The sequence below is a fragment of the Corvus hawaiiensis genome, chromosome 10 (genome assembly GCF_020740725.1).
Source record: "Corvus hawaiiensis isolate bCorHaw1 chromosome 10, bCorHaw1.pri.cur, whole genome shotgun sequence".
Taxonomy (NCBI): Eukaryota; Metazoa; Chordata; class Aves; order Passeriformes; family Corvidae; genus Corvus; species Corvus hawaiiensis.
Genome location: NC_063222.1, coordinates 10,850,595 through 10,870,430, shown reverse-complemented (window position 1 = coordinate 10,870,430; position 19,836 = coordinate 10,850,595). Strand labels below are relative to the sequence as shown.

Here is a 19,836-nt window from a genome sequence, read left to right as displayed (position 1 = left end):
ACTGAATCTGGAGGAAGACGGAGCCTTCTCATGGCTGGTTAAAGGGATAAACAAAAATATCAGCTACACAGCAGGGAAGGTTTGACATTTCATCAGCACTATGACCCTGGGCATTTGGGGAACCTGTAAATAGAGACACAAAAAGAGGAAAAAGAGGCCTCTGTTGAGATGCCTCCAGGATGGAGTGTTACCAGCAGTGGTTTGTGAGCTTGTAATCAAAACTTGAAACTTAAGTGCTCAAGATCGCTTAAGAAGCCCAACTGCTAGCATCTAATACCTGACCCTTCAACCCACAAACTTAAGGAAAATGACACACCAAATACAAGTCCTAGCACACTTGGATAGGCAAAAAAAAGTCATAAGCCTACAGCTTTACATCAGGTATTACCACAGCCAGTGCTCTTAAAACCAGGTAAACGGCAGACCATATGCAAATAAAAATTGACCAAGCATGATTAATTTTCCTGCAGTGAAAATCCAGGCTAACCTGGTAATTTCTGTTCCTGCATTCAGTCCAAAATGGTCACATGTATTTGTAAATAAAAATATTTGACAATAACAAACACATTCCTATATTATCAACTCTGTACCACTGAAAAAACTGGATGTACAGGGACCAATTTGTGAAATTAGTTTTATTTTTGAAACATGATATCCAATTACAAATAAATAATTCATACAATATAACTCAATTAGGATATACAATGTTCAGGCATTTCATAGTAACAACCAAGATCACACTGAAAATGAGTTTACATTAAATAACCCATTACAACAATATACAACTGGTCATTCAATTAACATTTCAGCCTGGTCCAAGGTGTAGGCAAGTTGAAAATTGTTCCTCTTGCCAGTAAAGAAACAGATGTACACCATTTTATACTGCATCCAAAGTAATACACCACAGTAATAAAAATTAAAAATGCTGCATTGCATCGCCTAAATGTAGTTTTAGTACAGAATAAAAAGTTTGTGAATTTTAGCAGGACAAAGGTTATTGCAAAGGAGTTTTATGTCCTATAGCAATTCCTGCATAACTTTACGAGCTTTACGGGGTGTTCCTAATCTGTGGTTTTGGTTCCATACCCTTCTCTGCATCCTGTCTGTAAAGCAGTGGGATGTAGGTATGCGTTACGTTCTTAGCTCCAGTCACACATTGCTCTTCACTTCCATGTCAGCAGAATCTTTCAGCGCTCAGCCACAGCTCCCCACTGAGGTGTGCTCCTGCCTCTGAGACCTGCAGCAGCAGCAAACTTGCACTGTCTTTTCTGACACATAACTTTTGAATTTCTCACCTAGTCCAGAAACACCATGCTCTGCAAACAACACATCTAGCTTGAATGATAGCCTGAAGTCCTGAAATTTTTTTAAAGAATTGTGGAACTTAAAGGATATTCACAGCATCCCTGGAATTTCTTGGTCAACCATTTTAATAATGAAATACATGGATTTTCACAACAGAGTAAGTAGTTACAACTTCCAATGATTCAGAGACCTGGTAAGTTTGTATTTACAAAAGTTTTGTTAAAAATACCCCTCTTTTGGGGGCCCTTCAGGTGAGGTATATGCCCCTTGCTCTTAGTTTGAACTCAGATTGTTTAGTTACGGCTCTTTGCATTACAAGATCCACACGTGACAGAGACCATTCCTTCCAAACATGCACTTCTCAGTTCCTGTACAGTTGCCCACAGCCTTTGGGACACGTGCAGTGCACGCCAGCAGGAACTTTTGTTCTTGTGACACAGGGCATGGGAAGACAAACCAAAAAAAAAAAAGAAAAAATGGAGGGAGATTCCCAGCTGGCAAGCAGTGCACCTCTGCAGGGTTGGAACAAATCCCTCTGAAGTTGTCCTTGTGCTCAGCAATGCAAGAGCACAGGGTGGCAGCCAGAAGGACCTGGCAGCCCGCAGGACCAGGACCAGGGGAGGGAGGGAGGCCCACACCTGAACTGCAGCCTGACTGGACATCCCATTACAGACCCCGTCACTGCCCAGCACCCACAGGACAAGAGGCCTCAATGGGACTTGGAAGTACTCACAATCCAGCAGTAGTTGAGTCTGTCTTTTGTTATAAATCAAAGAAAAAAACCAATACTCATCACAAAGATTTTTAAAAGTCTTTCTATCTCCAGTGCTGAGACTAAATGTAATGAACTGCTTTGTTTTCACATTCTGTAGAATAAATGTCCACAATGAATCTGATGCCTATTGAAGGAGGAACTACATATATCACAGCCATTTTAAACATAAACAAACCTGAACTATAAAATCAAATGCACAGTTAGACTGCAACCCCATCTTGTGACTGGATTAGTAAAAAAAATTTAAAACTACTATTTCCAAACCATTTTAAAAGTTTCATTTATGCAGCTTCTCCAAAGGGAATTCAAACCCTTAGCAGAACAAAATACTAACTTCAGATTTGTTTAACCAAAAGCAGATTTTCTTAAATCTGCTACACAATGCACCAAGTGATATACATAGTACTTCAGCAATTTATTAATTTTCACTAAAAATCACAAAAATATTTGAACAATGTACAGGCTGTGTTGAGTTCTATTTAAGAACCTGTTGAGGGAGCACAGATACAAATTTAAGTGTTAGTAATGTCTAATACAGGGTGTGACACTTCCCTACAGCCTTGGCAATTTTTCCACATCTGGATTCTTCAATCATTTTTCAACATTTGTCTTATCTCTATTTGCCACACGGTTTTCATTTATGATCTGGATATCTAAAGGCAGTAATCTCAAAAATATATGGTCCCAATTTCTTTTTGTTGCTTCTGTTTCCATTTGATTACTTACACCAAAATTTACCAAATGTTAACAGTTTTTCGTGGACAGCAGCAGCAGAAATCCTTAATTAGCATAGACCACCTCATAATTTCATCAAAACTCAAGTACAGGGAACCTGCTTGATAACCTTCAACTACTATGAATCTGCTTTCGATAATCAAGGGAGAGCATAAATTAAAAAAAAATACTTCAGAGGTTTATAGCATGAGAATTTGCATATCAAAGACCTCCCAAAACCTCATGTCACAAAGACAAACAGCAGGAACTCCCTCTCCCAAACTAAGCTTCTGCCCCTCAGCATTGCTATGTGCTGCCATAGCAGGGGACTAGAGTGAGCATCAGGACCTTGAGTTTTATTACTACAAGTAAATGATACACGAGAGTAATCTCCAAATTAAAGCCATTTTAATATTTACTCCATCACAACATTGACTGATGCATGCCGTTTCACATTCTCATGTAACCCTGATTATTCTTTCCAGAAATACTTTGAAAAGAAAATTCACATCTGAAAAAAATCTGAACACTCTCACTGAAGAAGAGCCCCCATGTTTTTTCAAACGATATCCCTGAATCTCTACTGAAACAGAAATTAAGACTCCTTCCCAAAGTAAGAGTTGGGTGTAACAAACCAAGCAACATAAATAACTCTGACAAATGCTTCAAATATCTGTTTTTAAAGCAAAAAGTACTGCACAAAAGAACAGAGAATCAAAGGGAGATTTTTAATGGCACAAAGGGCAGCTAGGCACTGTGTGAGCTGAGAACATAACTGTCATTATGACTTTAAAAATCCCCCCCAGGAAGATGTGGGTTGCAGCTAGGGCAGAGCAAGGGTCTTGTCAAACCTTCACAAACAACAAAAGAGCAAACCCAGTGTAATGTCCAAACCTAATGAGAAAAGACAAAGATTGCTACAGTCCCTCTGCTAAAAGAACACTGTCAAGCTTGTAAAGTGTTAGGAAAAATTAATGATAAGAGTTCACATTAGCACTACACAATTCAACTCTGGATGAAATGGTCACGAGTTATTTAAAAAAGGAGTTTCTGCATCTGAGAGATTATTCTTAGGTTTAACTTCTGCTGTGTTAATAGCATCTTCTGTATTAAAGGAGCTTTAACTAACACCTGCAAGAGTACCTGCCTTGAGGCAGAGCTGTGCCATGACCATCCTTCCATTTTCAGATAAAAATAAAAGTAACCATTAGGCACATATTGAAGGTGTATTACACAAGCTGGAATGTCAAACATTTTCTCTCTCAGATTTACACAGAAAAATAGCACAGCAGCAAATAACCTGGTCCTCTGTTCAACAATTACCTTGTTACAAGCATTTTCAATGTACATAATGTCACAACATCAATACCTTCTTATCTTTAAATAATTAGGTAAAAAAAGGCCCCCAGTATAACCATTTCTTACATAGCCAAGTTCTCTCTATATACATCCAAATTTTAAAGATACAAATAAAACATTATACAGGATTTATAAATGTTTAAAAACTTGAGGCTTCAGAATCATGGTTTCCCAAAAAGACCTGGGAAAATCCACAGACTGACAAGGTAGCAGAGAAAACTGGAAAAAAGGAGACAGACACAAGTTTGCTGCCATAACATTTTACTAAACGTGACAGTCATCATGGTGATGCCATTAGAAAGAACAGTTTAAGCTGGAAATGAGGAATGGTGGTTTTGTGTGTTGATCTCAAGCATTGAGTTGAGACAGGCAATTCAAGTATTTCCTATTTGATCCAAGCTCATCGTAGCAAAGTGGTGCAGAGGAGGATTATTTTACGTTTTTGCCATACATTCGATCAATGTCCATTTGATAGAACGCCGTGAGCTCTTTGCGTTTTAGTTTGAACGCATCTGTCACCAAACCAGTCTCTGGGGTCCAAGGATCAGGGCTCAAACGGATTTTTACTGGTATTTCAAACTTCTCCAGATTCGCTGTAAAAAGAAATATTTTTAATACAGAACCTAAACGTAACCATTTTCCTGAAGTTAAGCACAAAAGGAGAAATCATATTCTCACACAGAAAAGCATGTGACAAATGAGTAAGTGCTCCTCCAACCTCCCACATTGGCTTTGACAACCTGTGGGGTCACAAGCAGAGTAGACAGGATCCAGCAGTACCTGTTGGTCAGTTTCCACTGAAATACTGGAATAAAGCCCAGCTGTTCAGGTATCTGTGCTGCTCCCTAACTTCAAAAAAGTCTCAGTGCATGGAAATGATATCCTCAAAACACACTCTGCTCTACCAGCATCATGGTGCTCATCATCTGGAGATAAAGTCTTAATATCCATTCAAGCTAAGCTTGAAAAAATGAGGGAGTTTGTTTTTTCCTGATAGCTGTAAATTGATCAAGAGAATTATGTTCATATAGCAGCTCTTCCCTGTACTGAAAGAAGCAGTGCTCTCCATGTTACACCTCCTGCATAAAACACTATCATTTGCAACAGTTTCTGCTATGATTTCAGGTATGAGAAAAGAAAATCAAAGAAGAGTGGCCAACAGGCAATAAAAAAAAAAAAATCTCTATTTTCAAGTTGAACTTCAAAAATACACACAAATGTATATTTATCATGTGCAACCTGCCATTTCTAGATTTTCCTGCCCCTTTTTCTCTCTTTGGCATTAGATTACTGGGCTTGCATTTTCAGAGATTTTTAAAATTTATCACTAAAACCCATAGTATTTAAAAATAAAGCCTGTGATACTAAAGTGAAAATCAGAAGCAAATACAAAATAACATCAAAATCACTGAATGAAAAACTACCTTTTATCAATTAAAAAAAAGTATTTAATTCTCTTCAGAATAGTTAGTGCTTCAGAAAAAAAGGAAGGCAACTTTGTACATGCTCTCCATCACAGCAGCTTCTGAGAATGACTTTGCCCACGTGCTCCACACAGTGAAGAAAGCCAGACTACAGAGGTGGGGCAAGGAAACAGCAGCTGCAGTGCTGAGACCGCACTCATGGCAGGACGGTGCTCCTGGGATGGGAGCTGGCAAGTATCTCATCAGAGTTTAATATATTCACAAGCAATATGGAGAAGAGATGAAGATTAACAAGCAAAGATTGCTGGAAGCATGTAGTTACCCAGTGTAGAAAGGAGGAGGACAAAGGGCAAAGAGGGGCAGAAGGACATTGTGATACTGAGCAACTGCAACACAGCAGCAAACATCCATTGCAGGAAAGCGTCAAGAGAATGAGTATGGAAAATTTTACACCCCTGATGAATAAAAAAAAAAAAAAAAAAAAAAAAAAAATCATTCTGTAGCCATAACTGACAGTGTTATGAAAAAAGCTCAGTGTTTAGTAATGGGCAAAAGCAAAAGGAAGGCAGAAATTATTAAGAAGAACAAAATATCACTGTGCCAGTAATAAAATATCATTCTGCACCAGAACAGCCTGACAGACTATGGCCAATTAGCACGAAAAAGATACCGAGGGGGAAGAATAACCCACACCGACAGAATCACAACCACCTCTGGGACTGCTCACTGCCTCTCCCAGACCAGAGCTCAGCAGAGTCACCCTGAACTGGCAGATGGAAGGCTTGGGACAAACAAAGCATTTCTCCACACAAACTGGCCAAGCTACACAACTCACCACGAGACACTATGGACACTGATATGGAACATCTGAGTAACTCTGAAATGTGGCAAAAGTCTTCTGAAAATTACTAACTACAAAGATGCTGCTCTGGTTTTGGAAATCCTTCAGATGGAAGTGTGTGCCCCTGTCGCCATGGGTTTATTTCAACTCGGCACTGGTATGTAGCATGTGAGACTGTCTGATACCTAACACATGATTATGGATCTGTAGATGGCCCACACTGTTTTTGGACCAGCAGCTAAGGCCAACAAGATACTAGAGGACATCTTAAAGAACACCAGACACATATGAAGAACTGTGATACTAAAGTGAATACAAAATAACATCAAAATCATTGAATCAAAAACTACCTTTCATCAATTTTAAAAAAACATTTAATTCTCTTCAGAATAGTTAGTGCTGCAGAAAAAAGGAGTACTTGCGAAGTTTGCCCTATTTTTATATTGTCTTCTCAGCTATATTTACCACAGTAAAAAAAGCTCCATGAAACAAAAGGACTGATCCAACTCACGTTTTGTCGTTGGGGTTTTTTGTATGAAAATTTCACTTCCTATAGGTTCTATGAAATAGACATACTCAAGGAAATATTTTTAGGGCCTATGATTATCTGTTTCACAGACACTGCAGTCCACAAGGTTGATACCGTCTACCCAGCCACTCACCTGCCATGGCAGCCTCAGCTAGCACCTTCAGTACCTCTTTTTCCATCTCAGGACTGTTACAGATCTCTTCCCAGCTTCCTTTGAATCCTTTTTTTCGGGCTAGTTCTGCGAGCTCCTTTTGATTTGGCACAACAAATCCAATGACATAAGAATGGAAACTGAGAAGCACAATGTACTTTAGTATGAATTTTACAAGTAAACAACTCTTCAAAAATAACATTACAAGTTGAGGGGTTTACACTTCATACAGAGATATTGCTCTTAACAGCTGGCTTTTGTTCATCTGATAATCTTCCTGAAATAGGACAGAAGTTACCTCTGCCTGCTTAAAAATAAGTAGAAAGAGAAGCTACTTACCTTACAGTAACTGGATTGCTTCAAGGTGTGCTGTCCATATGCATATTCCACTGTGTCTCATGCCCAAAGCTTTGGGAAGCAGTACCCATACGATGTCACTGCGCCCTGCCTCTGCTCATGTTTTGCAACCCGGAATGGAGACTGGTGTGCCGCTTCCCTACCTCAGTTTCCTCTCAACTGCAGAATCCAGTTACTGTAGAGGAGTAGAGGACTGCAGTGAAGAGGGGTTGGAGAGCAGGTTGTGGAACGAGCATATGCACAACACATCTCAAAGGACGCCTGCTTCTGTAAGGGAAGTGGCTTCTCTTTCTCTTTCAAGTGATTGTCCATACGCTCACTGTACTGTTGGCACTCTTTGTCTGCTCCTGACAGGCCCAGAACACAGGAAGCTGTGATCTCAAACTCTTTGGGCCCTAAAGCACTATTCACTCTGAAACAGGTATTCAAGGTTTTTCAGATGGTGTAAAGTTTAGGCAAAATGTGCACAGAACCTCATACAGCAGCTTGACACATTCTAACAAAGCAGATTACCGAGCCAGAGTTGAAAGTGATCTTAGAAGAGCTCCTAATCAATTCACCTGCCCTGAAGCAGGGTCAGATACATCTAAGAGATGTTTGTCTAAATCTTTCTTAAACATCAGCAAGCACTAATGCCAATTAGTGCTTCATCACTCCTAGCATGGATAAGGTGTTCCTGATGGCAATTCCTGACTCTTCCTCTTTGCAGTTTACATCAGAGTAGTCAGATGTCCCTCCCTTTTCCACAGAAGCTATTTTTTCATTCACAGACTGTTACCTTTTTTCCTTGTCACCCTTCTAGTCTTGCTTCCTTTCTTAGGTTTATTTAGAAATATACGCAGTGCCCCTTCCTCCTAAATCATGCCATCACAGGTCCCTGCCCAGACACCGCCATTTTTTTCCTGGACTCTTTTCATGAGGCCCATCTCTTCAGATGTGCTATATGCAGAACTCAGACCCTTTAATGCTTGGTAGAGCAAAGAGATCATTGTGCATTTTGCAGGCAATATATCTGATTATGCCCTTTACCTTCTTATAGCAGCATGGCACTTGTCGACTGATGTCAGCTCCTACAGAACTGCTACCAACTGGTGGTTCTCACCCTTAACTTCTGCAGTTTACTTAGCTGTAAGTATCATTTACATATCCTCTCTTTAAACTTACTGCTGTTTTCAAGCAAGTCTCCATCTAGCCAAGCTTGCTCTGAATTCTCAGCCTATCCTCCACTGTAGCTTTGGTTCCATTCCCACCTTAACTATCTACAGATTTGTTAAATCTTTTCAACTCTCACCAGACAGATCATTAATACAAAATATGGAAACATAGCCCTGGCATGCAGATTACTGTAGCTATATCCCTTAAGGTCTTCAAATAGCTCTAATTATGCTTTTGGTTACTGCACATTGCAATTTCTCCTCTGTTACTGGCATGAATTATAATGGGCATCTGACAGGAGTTGAGAAGACTGAACCAGAGTCCATTACAAACACAGACTTCCCTGGCAGCATCATCACAAGCTTTGCCTGCCAGCTTGAAACCATTTTCATTTTTCTCTTCCTGATAAATGTATTACAGGATGATTTCAGATTAGCCTCAATATCACTACTGCTTCCATCTCACCTTCTGGCTTTGACTCCGTCCCATCTTCCACCACACACAGTCGTGCTGTACTCTGTACTGAACCCCTGTAACTTTGTCTATGGTCTGCTCCCTACTGTGTATGTATTGTGTGTGAAGGCATCTAGGACACAAAGGACTCTGGCACTTTCATCCCTGGCTCCTGTAGTCTTTTGACATGCTCAAAATCACATCCAGCAATATCAACAGCATCTCCATGGATGAACAGCATACAGAAGTAATCAGCTGGCTGAAAAGCATCAAACTTTCTGTTCATCTAAAATCCAGCCCCTAGACTAGAAGTGTACTTGTTCTGGACAAACAGGTTCACCCAACGGCTTTTTTCTTGAAAGAACACCTTGGAGCTCACAGTTCCTGAAACAAGTAGCTTTTCATTCTGTGCCACAAAGTTAAAGCTTCACTTATTGCAGTTCAAATGCTAAAGCACTGTTTAGTCTTGAGAGGTATCCTGAAGGTACATCTTCCCTCTTGCTGTTTCTTATGCAGATCTTCTGTATTTGGTAGCTTTGTCAGTCTTGGAAGTGATTTTCAGTGGAAGCTGGTCCTCAAGACCTCCTTAGTCATCTCTTCCATGATGAAAGATTTTGCCAAAATGTCCGTCCTACACTAGGCAGCCTCATTCCCTCGCTGTGCTTATGATTCTACCCCATGTATGGCTCTCAGACCTATGGTCAGAAACTTATTTAGTGGCACTACATATAGATACCACTGTTTCTATTCTGTAAAGTCTGGTCCTTATCTCCTTGAGATTACTAAGAACTCCCTCAGGTTTTTTGCCATGTTTCCTCCTTCCTCAGGTAACTGAGTTACTAGTTTTCCTGAGGTGATGCTTGAAACCCACTTCATTTGTGTTGGATAGGTGAAGTGTTGACAAAGCAGTCAGAGTCTCCCCTGACAGAGCTCTAATCCTGACTCCTTTCAGCAAATGTTTTTATTCCTTATCTCACTTATTTTATCTGAAGTCAATACAGCTTTTGAAGCAGCAATATCATGTAAACAATTCTGATTCCCTACTACCATGTTCAGAGGAGCTTTGCACCCTAAAATCTAAGGTCAAATCGCGTATTAAACCCATTTGTAAGTCCGCCCTCCTTGTCCTTTTGCATGTGGGAAACGGAACAGCTACAAATATAAAGGACTCCTCCTGCATACAAGATCATCCAGGCAAAGTATAAGGAGAAACAGGATCTAAGAAAGGTCACAGGTTACAAAATCTCTCTGAGCTCAGACTGCTGAGGTGAGCACATATCCACAATGAAATGTGCATATGGACAATCATTCAGGGACTCTTACATGGCTACTCAGGCTACATTACATACATAACAGTATTAAGAAAAAATACAGCCGCAACAGAAAAACCCATCTGGAATGTCTTGCCTTGTTTGTCCCTGGTCTGGACTCTTGTTTGTAAATTACCTTTAAAAACTGCTCATAGGTTTTCCTATTTTTAAGTAACAGACACAACATGGCCTATCAGAGTCAAGTGTCTGTCTGGCAAGTGCATTTTAGCTTCCAATGTTATGTTGACCTAGAAAAATTAACACAAAAATTTGGTAGCATGAGTCCAATAGTGAACTGCAATCCTAGAAGAAAAGAAATCACATGTAGGAAGCTTTCTCCACAGATTACAGAGGGTGCTTGGAACAATCACAACTTCGGGCTGTCAAAGTGAGCAAACATGAGACTCACTCAGTGAGTCCAAACCACAAGTAAAACTTAATAGAATGAAAATTTTCTCAGAGGTGGCAGGCCCAATGCATGGCAGCCTACTGATCCAAAACTGTCAAAACCAACTAAAGTTACAGAATGCCTACCATTAGTTAACATACCCTCCCCACCCCCCAAAATTACAGAGAACCAGGTGAACAAACCAAAAGTTGGGGGTTTTTTTTATTTATTACCACTGAGCAATTCTCTGGTATGCTTGTCCTGGCATCTATCAAAATAAAGTGGGAATCAGAATATTTCTGATCACTCAAAAGCTCCAAAATAACTTTCCAAACATCAGTGTCAAATGTCAACAGGAAACAAAGACCACCTGAAGTATATTTATATCTGTAAGAGCTAAGAAATTATAGAAACAGAAACTTAAGACATGTCTGAGCCCTTATCACCTCATTTATTAGTACACAAATAAAGCAAAAAGAAACAACATTTGATTGCCATTTATTGTGTGTTTGCACAGTATTTAGAGTGTGTTTTCTCTCAAGCTTAAAGGTGGTGTACTGCAAGGGTTAAAGAAAAGTAACTTTAATTCACAAGCCAGCTACTGGGCTGTTGGTGGTTTTTATCACCACCTTCCTCTGAAGTACCACAGTAACTTCCTCTGAAGGACAGATCACAACTAAACACAGCAAGGAACTAGGTGTCCTAGGGCTTCTAAAGGTAATAATCTCCAAAGTGCTTGAGTGATGTCTGTAATTAATGCAATAGAGCTCAGCTGCTTTTCAGATTGGGGAAGGGGGAATGTAAGACTCATTATTGGTATTTTCCAATAAATTATGAAACAAATGAGAAAGGAAAAATAAAAATAGATTTCAGATCTTTTAGTTTTGATAGTTATTCCATTGTATTATAAGTAAAATCTCTTTTTTAACTGATTTTAAAAATTCCACACATTGAGTGGCAAAAAATTTTGCTTACGGCTTCAAGAGGACAAAGAACAGAGAAGTAACAAAGTATCAGCTGCTCTTACCTGCTTGCATATGCACAAATATTATCTACCAGTGGGAGATTCTTCAGAGCTGCTTCTACTTTGCCAAGAGAAACATATTCTCCTGCCTGCAGTTTTACAAGATCCTTTTTGCGATCTAACGAGGAAGAAAGGAATTAATTGTTAATTACAGAACAGAAAACTTCTAGACATTGATTTTAAATTTTTCTGAAATGCATATTTAAATACCAAAACTGACTCATGTTTGGTGAACGTACCAGAAACCCTTAGTATCAGGTTTCCAGACTCTGCATTTTATCAGTCTCTCCCACCAAAATGAGGGACGTTACAATTCCATGCATTTTCTGCCTTTAGAACAGCATTTCCTATAAGACAGCACCATCATGTGCATGGAAGACAACTGGAACTGTGCAAGAGTCACTGTTAGCCAGGAGCACACATTTTCTGCTGTCTGGTTCAGACCCACAAGGCAGGATTTGCACCATTTGGTAACATTACATTATTTATTTCAGACTAAATCCATATTTAAAGAGCAACTGTTCACCTTTTACTTGAAATATAACATTAGGAACCAAAAATTAAGCCCAAATTACTTGACGTTATTGTACACAACCTTACAAAACTATACAACATATAAGGCAGCTTATCTACTCAATTAGCTTATATTTAACTCTCTACTTACTATCCAGTCTCAGTAACTTAGGGAGTCAATATTAAGACTGTTTCAAAATGAACAAAAAATCAAATTCTAAGACACAAACAAGTTTACACTTACATATCAGAACTTCCCTGGGATACATGGGAAGGCTTTAGACTTCATGACAAGATATGGAGGGATTTTTTAAATTACTGTATTTCATTTCCTTTCCTTTTCATTTCATTTCCTGAAAAATGTGTATGTACATGAATATATATACATACACATGTTTACCTGAATTTATTAACTCACCAATAATTTTTAGACACCCATCATGATGAAACTCTCCAATGTCTCCAGTATGGAGCCACCTCTGCCCATTCTCATCAACAGTGAAATCTTTTCTGGTTCGTGCTTCATTTTTGTAGTAGCCCACAGTCACATTCTGCCCTCCAATAAGGATCTCACCTCTAGGATATGGTTTATCAGTGTTGTAATATCCACCTAAAAAGATCGGGGTTTTTATTAAGTTAATGAGAATGAAAACATATTCCAAAGGAAAAATTCGTGCCATCCTTCTGGCAGTAGTAAGTAATGTGCTTTATCAGTTTCACACAAAAATAAAAATTAAAAAAAAAAAAAAATTGCCTCATTTTTGGAAAGAAAAAATCCATAAGGCCTTGCATTAGCCCAAAACACCCTTAAGTATTACATATTTCTACTCTACAATACATAAAAGCCTACAGTGAGAGAGGAAATCACCTAAATGCATTTCAAAATTTATTACATGTATTTTATAATGTATTCATTAAGCTTCCATCCTACATGACAATTTTTTAATGACTTTACTAATGATACTATGAAGATTATTTTATAATAATTTCTTAATGGCAACTGAAGGTATTGTGCATACTACCCAGTCAAAGTGCCACTTGCACTGACAGCTTCTGTCTGGATATTTTCCTGTTTAGAAACCACTGAGGAATTTATTTTACCTTTCTTCTCCCCAGGAGCAAACTTTTATAGGTGAAGGTAGCATTTAAAAATCTAAATAGCCAAGAAATACTCTTCTAATTACTGCTACTGAGCAAAGCCCAATAGAAAAACACAGTTCTTACAAACACCTTACAATTTAATCATATGCAGGAATTCTCACCTTCTTCCCAGTTCATTAACTTGATTTCACAACAGACCAAAGGTGCTCCCACTCTTCCTGTAGTGTAGTCCCAAACTAGAATTTAAAAAAGAGCATTTTTCAGAAAAACATTTAACCAAAACTGATTAGGATTAAAAAAGAAAACCAAAAAATCTTTTGCTGTCAGTGAAAATTAACTGCTATGTATTTTTGGACTTTAATTCAGAGAACCAAACTTCCAAGAAAATCAATGGATTTAGCAAGACAGATAAATGCAGATAAACTTCTTATTCTGCTAAGAGAGTAAATGGCTGTATTTACAGATACTGTCAGTTACTAAAAGGCAACTGAAACCATTAGGCTCTGTTACATGAAATTAAAATCTGGTGCAGGCAGATTTTAATTCCTAACAACTTAATATACTCACCACAATATGAAAAAATTTATTCATTTGAAGTGGTAAGTGCAACAATGCCAAGATCCCCTTCACGCTAGAATGGTTTGCTCTATCACAAACGAGAACATCCATTTTACATGCAGGTCACCTGCTTTAGCACAATGCATCCAGACCAGCACTCCCACTGGTTTATACATTTTTGGGAACATCTAATTCTAGGGTTCCCTGACAATGTTTGGTGGCACCACCAAAGGGTCAGAGCCGAGCCCCACAGAGCTCAATGCGGGTGCCAGTGCAGTGCCACCCACCTTCCATGATGGTGCCAGCCCCAGCCGACTCGGTGAGGCCGTAGCCCTGCCCCACAGGGCAGCAGAAGCAGATGTTCATGAAGCGCTGCGTGGCCGCCGACAGCGGGGCGCCGCCGCACAGCAGGAGGCGGATCTTCCCGCCCAGCAGCATCCGCACCTTGCGGAAGATAAGGCTGAAACGCAAAGGGAAAAGTACATTTTGGGGCTTCAAAACAAAACAAGAGAGCACTGAGTTTAGGATCTGAACTGAAAGCTTCCACTGTCTTCAAATACGCTTTTATGATATCCAAGGAAAACCCTGAAGGAGCACATTGAAGTTTTCAGAAATACCGGCACAGATTTCTAAGCTTGTGTCATGTTCCAGTTTGAAGATGGGTTAAACGTTTCAGAACATATATTTAATGAGGCAATTGTGTGATTTTCTCCTAAAAATACTTTAAGTTGTATAAATTTTGCAATTACATTATCCTTTACTCTCACTGAAGCCCAGAGTTAGACTCAATGATCCTTGTGGGTTCTTTCCAATTTGAGATAGATATACTATTGCTCCCTTCTGTGAAAATGAAGAGTCTACAGTTTTCTGTAGGAATAGACTTCTCATCTTACCCAAAAATTGTATAAATCTATTATTAAATTCTTGATGAAAATGCAATAAATGTAAATTTTCAATTTACAAGTTCCAAGTTAAATAACACTCACTTAAATTTTATCAGTAAATATTTAAATCCATCACACAAACTCCTGTTTTGTTGTTTCAATTTATGCTCAAGTATAGACTTGTTCATGTTCGAAGTATCAACAATAAGATGAAGAAAAGCACAAAGAACTAGATACTGCTCCTGTGGTAAGACTTTGATTTTTTGGTGCCATTAAAAATAAAGTTAATATTACCTATCACAGAGTGGGGTAGTGTAACCTTTGGAAATCTGTTCCATTTTGTAGTTGTAGGCCAATATAAATAGATTCCGCTGGAAACTGGTCATTTCATTCACTTTATTCATGACGTTTTTGTAGATTCGATCCATGATTTCCTAGTTATGTAAAAAGATGAACTTTAACTCAAAGAAACAGAAATCCTGAATTCAGTACAGTAAAAAGAAAACACAATCTAGAAATTCAAGTATGTTTCAGGTGACAACCCACTCCCAGGTCCCCTCCTATTCCATTACTAAGACACAGCAAGATGTTCATGGAAAGGAGGAAAGCAAAATCTGGGCAAGAGCAGCAGTTAACCCCCAGCTGCCTGCTGCCAACTCTCTTTATTCCACCACTGTAACAAACAATAAATGACTAAGTCAAATGGGAATCTAATCCCTATTGCCATCTTAACTTTGAAAAAGTTTGATGCTCATATCATGATTATCCCCAACATACAAATAAGCACCAAAATTATTATTTTAAGGCAGCTTAACATCAAAGATTCTACCTTTTCTATTTAAGTGGTCATGGTATTAATTTTGTTGCTAAAAATGGAATTATAAGTCATATTTTAAAAAAAGCTTTAAAAATTATTCATCCTTCAGTTACTTACCGGAACAGCTGCCATTAGAGTTGGCTTAAGTGTGGTAACATCCCCTTTGCTTCCTTTCTTTATTTTAGAGGACTAAAGTAAAGAACAAGTTTACTAGCAGACACATTCAAGATCTTTAACATGAGAAACAGTATTTGTAGTATTTTAAAAGAAATATTACAAAGATCTGATGTAAGTAATTTTTTTAAAATTATTTTTTTAACATAGCAGACTTACATCTACAACATACCTGGTCAGCCAGGGTCTGAGGGGAAGAGTAACCGATGCGGCACCCGTGAGACAGACACACAAGCTCAGCACTCAGCTCCAGAACATGGGCAAGAGGCAGGTACCCAATATAAATGTCCTTTTCCCTGCAAAGAATGTGTAAAATATAGGTTTATGCTGTATCACTAGAGTCCTCAGATGAATCATTAAGCACAATTTATGCAAAGTTTATTGTAGAACTAGAGAAAGTAGAAAATGCCTTCGAGCTTGAGAACATATTTCAAGTCACACAGGTTTTGTTTCAAGAATTGAATATTATGTACTGTAGGTTTAAGGCATGAACAAAAGGTGATGGTTACTCATCCCAAGACAATTAAACATGCGTTATGGTTGCAAAGGCAACTCACTGGATGAGATTAAAAACTGGACCAAATAGAAAGAAGCCACTGAGTTTAAACATTAAGCAAGGGAAGCCCTGCTTAGGGAGGCTTTCAACCACTAGTGCAAGGCGGCCTCGCAGGCTTTTGTATCCTGGTCTTGCCCACACACCGAAGAGAAGAGAACAAAGAGTACATGAAGTAGTCATGTGTAGCACAGTGCTGGAAGATGCTCAGACATCAGTGCATAGTATGATGTGTCACAGCCACAGCAATATAAAAGAGTTCATATTTTACACAGTAATTAAACTAAAATTAAATGCAACTACATGACTTCTTTATTTGCTGGTAACTAAGGGTAGGTACGTACCCCAGATTTGGGATCCTCTCAGCCATTCCAGTTATCCCAGCAATTATGTTGCAATGGGAGATCATAACTCCTTTGGGAATTCCTGTAGATCCACTTGTGTACATGATCACTGCAATATCCGAGGGCACAGGCCTGGATGGCTGTTTGTTTCCTACAAGTTGTTAAAAAAATAGGATGTGTTATGTGTGGAGAGCCTCTCGGGCTGGGAGATGACACACTGACACATTTCAGCAGTCACTGCAGTACAGCACCACAGGACTCTTGCTATTACATTCTGCTTTTGCTTAAAGAGATTGCAGTCAAACTTAAGTGCCTTCACAAAGAGTAGGAACTTTGCGTTAGCTGAGCAATACTTCGACTGATTGTCCTTATCACCACAACAACAGTTTTCCTATTATGTTTCCCCTACTCCTGCAGTGGAGAGAACAACAGGCAGAGCTTTGGCTTCTCCAAAGCACCACTGAGCATCCCTGCCTCGGGAAGGTTCACTGCCCTGATTCCAGGCTGCCACAGGGTCCATCCCTCTGTGCCAAGCTCCTTCCTCACGTGCTCCCTGGCAGGGAACAACACACTGCCTCATTTGCAACACCTGAAGCAAAGCAATGCTGAGCCAACCTGAGGTCCAATCTCTATAAATATTTAAAAGAAGTTCAACAGCTTTAATTAGATTAAAGTGCTTTTTAAATACTTGTGCTGAGAGCAAGAAAATACAAAAACTGCTGTGCTTACTCAGAGGAAACTGCATCACATACAGTGCATGTGGCACAGTGCACACACTAAATGAGAAGCGTGAAAGCAATATTTAATCATTTCCCACTCACTGAATCCTGCCTATCCTGCACAATGAACAACACAGAGAAAAAAACATAAGCAATAGCTCATCTGCTTAATATTAACTGGACATGCTTGACCATAAACAATTCATGATAGCATTTCACAGTTTATGAACGGTTAACTTGACAAAGATAATGTTCCTTTATTGTAGTGCAGAGTATGTGATATTTAAAAGACTGAAGAAAGATTAAATACCTTTTTACATAGCACATAGATTAACAAATTTCAATGAGCCAATTAATTACAGCAAAAATTTTTCTGCTGGTATTGTATTAAATAGTTTTAACGGTACATAAGACTGGTATATCAAACAGGGAAAACCATCTTCTGAAGAAATTGAGAGCTCATTATATTAGGAGCAAATCTGCCATTCCCCTGAACATCAAGAGCAAAGGGACTGACCACCCTCTTTACTCCTAAAATACAATCCAACATTCCTGTGCCTTCAGTAGTCATGAGATTCTGAAAACACAAAGGATAAGAATAGAAGAAATCAACTACTGAATATAATGAAATCTTAAGATACTAGGATTGTCAGCTCTTCAGAGCCAAGAATAAGAATTTTTTATGATTATAATTAAAATAACTTCTAAAATACCGAATTTTAGTTCTAAAAATATTACATAAATTAGAAACAGATTTCAATGAATTTACATAGTAGATTGATGCTTTCAGACATCAGAACCTGGTCAGTAAGTGACCAAGTTCTATCAGATTCAAACGACTATTTTACATTTTGCTATCTGTGAATTTTACAAAAATTAATGGTAACAAATTACTTATTTCTTTTGTTATAAAATACACAATGATTTTCCTTCTGTGCCCCGAATAACCTGGTTTTAATATGTCTGATCGCAAGAATGCTTTCCAAGTTTCTATCCTCTATTAATTGCTTATCCTAAAAGCTATCCTTCAACCTGTGACACTTGATTGTGGAGTAGTTTTTACTCTGTTGAAAAACAAAACAAAACAAACTTACACCCCAAAATCCAACCACCCACAACCAAAACAAAAAAATTACACAAATTTTATTTAAAGGAAAAGGAGATAAAGGGTTAAATCTGCGTAATTTTGAAATCTGCAGTTTCTCCAAGTTTATTCAACAGGGTCAAATTAGGGCACCAAATGAGATGGTCCAAACAGGAAGAACCTACCAGTGTCTGCCTTGGCCCCCATGGCTTGCACAGATGCCATGGTGTGAACAATGACACCCTTGGGGAACTCTGACCACGTTGTGGGTTTGCCATCCACTGTAATTATGTGTTGCAGCAGTGGAACTTGAGAAACAATTTCCTGTGGAAATGAAAAATGAGTTCAGAAATTAAAAATTAGTTTTATGCCAAGAAGAAAAAAAATCCAAGAACAAAAACCTCCATGCTATCTGCTGTATACTTTTTAAAAAGCACTAATATAAAACATCTGAGAATTTTAAAGGATAAACTTTCCGAGCTCAAATAGCTGCAAAGCTTGAAGCTTTCCAATTTTAAGTCCAAAAACCTCTCCAACCATTTACTGATTTGTACCTTATTTCATGAAAACCCCACAAATAAGACTGCAATGATTTGTAAATGTAATTGACTTTTCCCTCCCATAGAACACTGAGAGAAACTGTTGACACTGGGCTCACAATAATTCTTAGGTTGCTCGTTGGTTATTATGCTATTTAAAATAAGAAACAGTTAGCAAAAAATATGGAAAATTATTAGTTAAGCATTTCAAGCAAAGTATGAGTTCTAAGACATTTATCAGTGTTCTTGTGGAAGAAGAGATGATCACCTCTAGCAGAGCAAACACATTCTCTTACTGCAAGCTGAAATAAATGTGCATGGCATATATACTGTCATTCTAGTAACTTCTTTTTAAAGTTTGGGAAATTCTTATTCAAAATTCCACAGCAGCACAGTTTTTCATTAAAACAATTGCCTTATCTGAAAGGTCCAGTTTCCCCAAAACACACAATGATGAAACTCATGCAATTAGTTATTCCACTTGGGTATTCCATCAGGGTCAGTAAATCAAAAAAGTTCTTTGACTGCTCTAATGTTTAGTGAGCTTTTTTTTTCCCCCCTGCATGGAAAAACAGCTCTAACTCTTCAAACACCCATCTTTATATTAAAAAGCCATTCACTGCTGGGAAAACATCTGATAATAAGCCAGGAGCATGATCACAGTTAGCTCTTCATACACAGTTTATATGTTTTTCTGTTCTTCCTATTGTTACATTTATAGGCACTAAATCCACCCAGAAGCCACGGCAGTTTATTGTAAAGGTG

The 19,836-nt window shown here is 38.5% G+C and overlaps 1 protein-coding gene across 5 annotated transcripts in view; it reads right to left on the bottom strand.

Moving 5' to 3' along the window:
- Positions 1-620: 620 nt before the first annotated feature.
- ACSL3 (acyl-CoA synthetase long chain family member 3) overlaps positions 621-19,836 on the bottom strand; it is a 51,869-nt gene continuing 32,653 nt past the window's right edge. For 4 of the 5 annotated variants that reach the window (XM_048314241.1, XM_048314238.1, XM_048314239.1 and 1 more), the window contains 11 exons: positions 18,718-18,856; positions 16,730-16,880; positions 16,005-16,128; positions 15,776-15,847; positions 15,136-15,275; positions 14,245-14,417; positions 13,561-13,635; positions 12,717-12,908; positions 11,789-11,903; positions 7,081-7,238; positions 621-4,746 (listed from right to left, as the gene is read on the bottom strand). In XM_048314241.1, the coding sequence (XP_048170198.1) occupies positions 4,583-4,746; positions 7,081-7,238; positions 11,789-11,903; positions 12,717-12,908; positions 13,561-13,635; positions 14,245-14,417; positions 15,136-15,275; positions 15,776-15,847; positions 16,005-16,128; positions 16,730-16,880; positions 18,718-18,856 (1,503 nt within the window). In that variant the 3' untranslated portion in view covers positions 621-4,582. Of the gene's footprint in view, positions 4,747-7,080; positions 7,631-11,788; positions 11,904-12,716; positions 12,909-13,560; positions 13,636-14,244; positions 14,418-15,135; positions 15,276-15,775; positions 15,848-16,004; positions 16,129-16,729; positions 16,881-18,717; positions 18,857-19,836 lie in introns of those variants that run through there. The other variant, XM_048314242.1, reaches the window with a different exon arrangement.